The sequence below is a fragment of the Tupaia chinensis genome, unplaced genomic scaffold (assembly GCF_000334495.1).
Source record: "Tupaia chinensis unplaced genomic scaffold, TupChi_1.0 Scaffold144045_1, whole genome shotgun sequence".
NCBI classification, from domain to species: domain Eukaryota; kingdom Metazoa; phylum Chordata; class Mammalia; order Scandentia; family Tupaiidae; genus Tupaia; species Tupaia belangeri.
This window is the reverse complement of record NW_006203897.1, coordinates 180,804-181,565: the sequence shown is the minus strand read 5'-3', so window position 1 is coordinate 181,565 and position 762 is coordinate 180,804. Positions and strand designations below refer to the sequence as shown.

Genomic DNA, 762 nt, shown 5'->3' with positions numbered 1-762 from the left:
TGTCAGACAGACAGAGAGAGACAGAGAGACAGAAAGCGAGAAATCACCCACCCCCCCAGGGGGGATGGTCACGCCGCAATCCCTTCTCCTCTGTTCTCCTCTCGGGATCTTGGGCACACACGCCCGGCGTGAGTTCTAAGCCACCGGGTCCGGGACATGAACCGCGGTCGACTATGTGGGAATCCAGCGACATAGCCATTACGCTAACTGCTGGTTCCCCGTCCCTCATCTTTTTGTTGCCACTTCCCTAAGTCCCTGGGTAAGGGTGGTCTGAAGGACACCCAAAGTACCAGCACCTCTGAAGAAGAATAAGGCTCTTGGTCCTCACTTAGCACACATAAGAATCCCCCGGGCAGGGTTTGTTACGAGACCTGGGGCCTACCCCCAGAATGTCTGACTCAGTCGGAAGCGGGGCCTGAGAATCTGCATTTCTAACGAATTCACAGGTGGGGCTGATGGCCCTGGTCTAGAGCCACACCTTGAGACCCACTGGCCTTGGCAAGCCTGGTTCTGCAGACTTTAGCTAAGAACTACCTTGGCTGAAGCCCTGCTCGCCTGGCCTTCCCTGTCTGCAGGCCACACACCACGCTGGGCCCAGGCACACAGGAACCCAGTGTGAAAGCACAGGCTTCAGGACTGCATGTGAGGGGCACCTACTTTCATTGCGAAGGTCTTGCCGCAGCCAGCGTGCTCACATGTAAATGGACGCTGTTCCTCGTGAAAAGAGAGGATGTGGCTCTGCAGGTTAAACACAGTCGTGTA

At 56.3% G+C, this 762-nt stretch overlaps 1 protein-coding gene across 1 annotated transcript in view; it reads right to left on the bottom strand.

Moving 5' to 3' along the window:
- The window catches only part of GTF3A (general transcription factor IIIA), a gene marked incomplete in the record, with an annotated part of 16,824 nt that overhangs the window by 1,719 nt on the left and 14,343 nt on the right, over window positions 1–762 (bottom strand). The window contains 1 exon segment of the mRNA XM_014583100.1: window positions 658–753. Coding sequence (XP_014438586.1) covers window positions 658–753 — 96 coding nt within the window.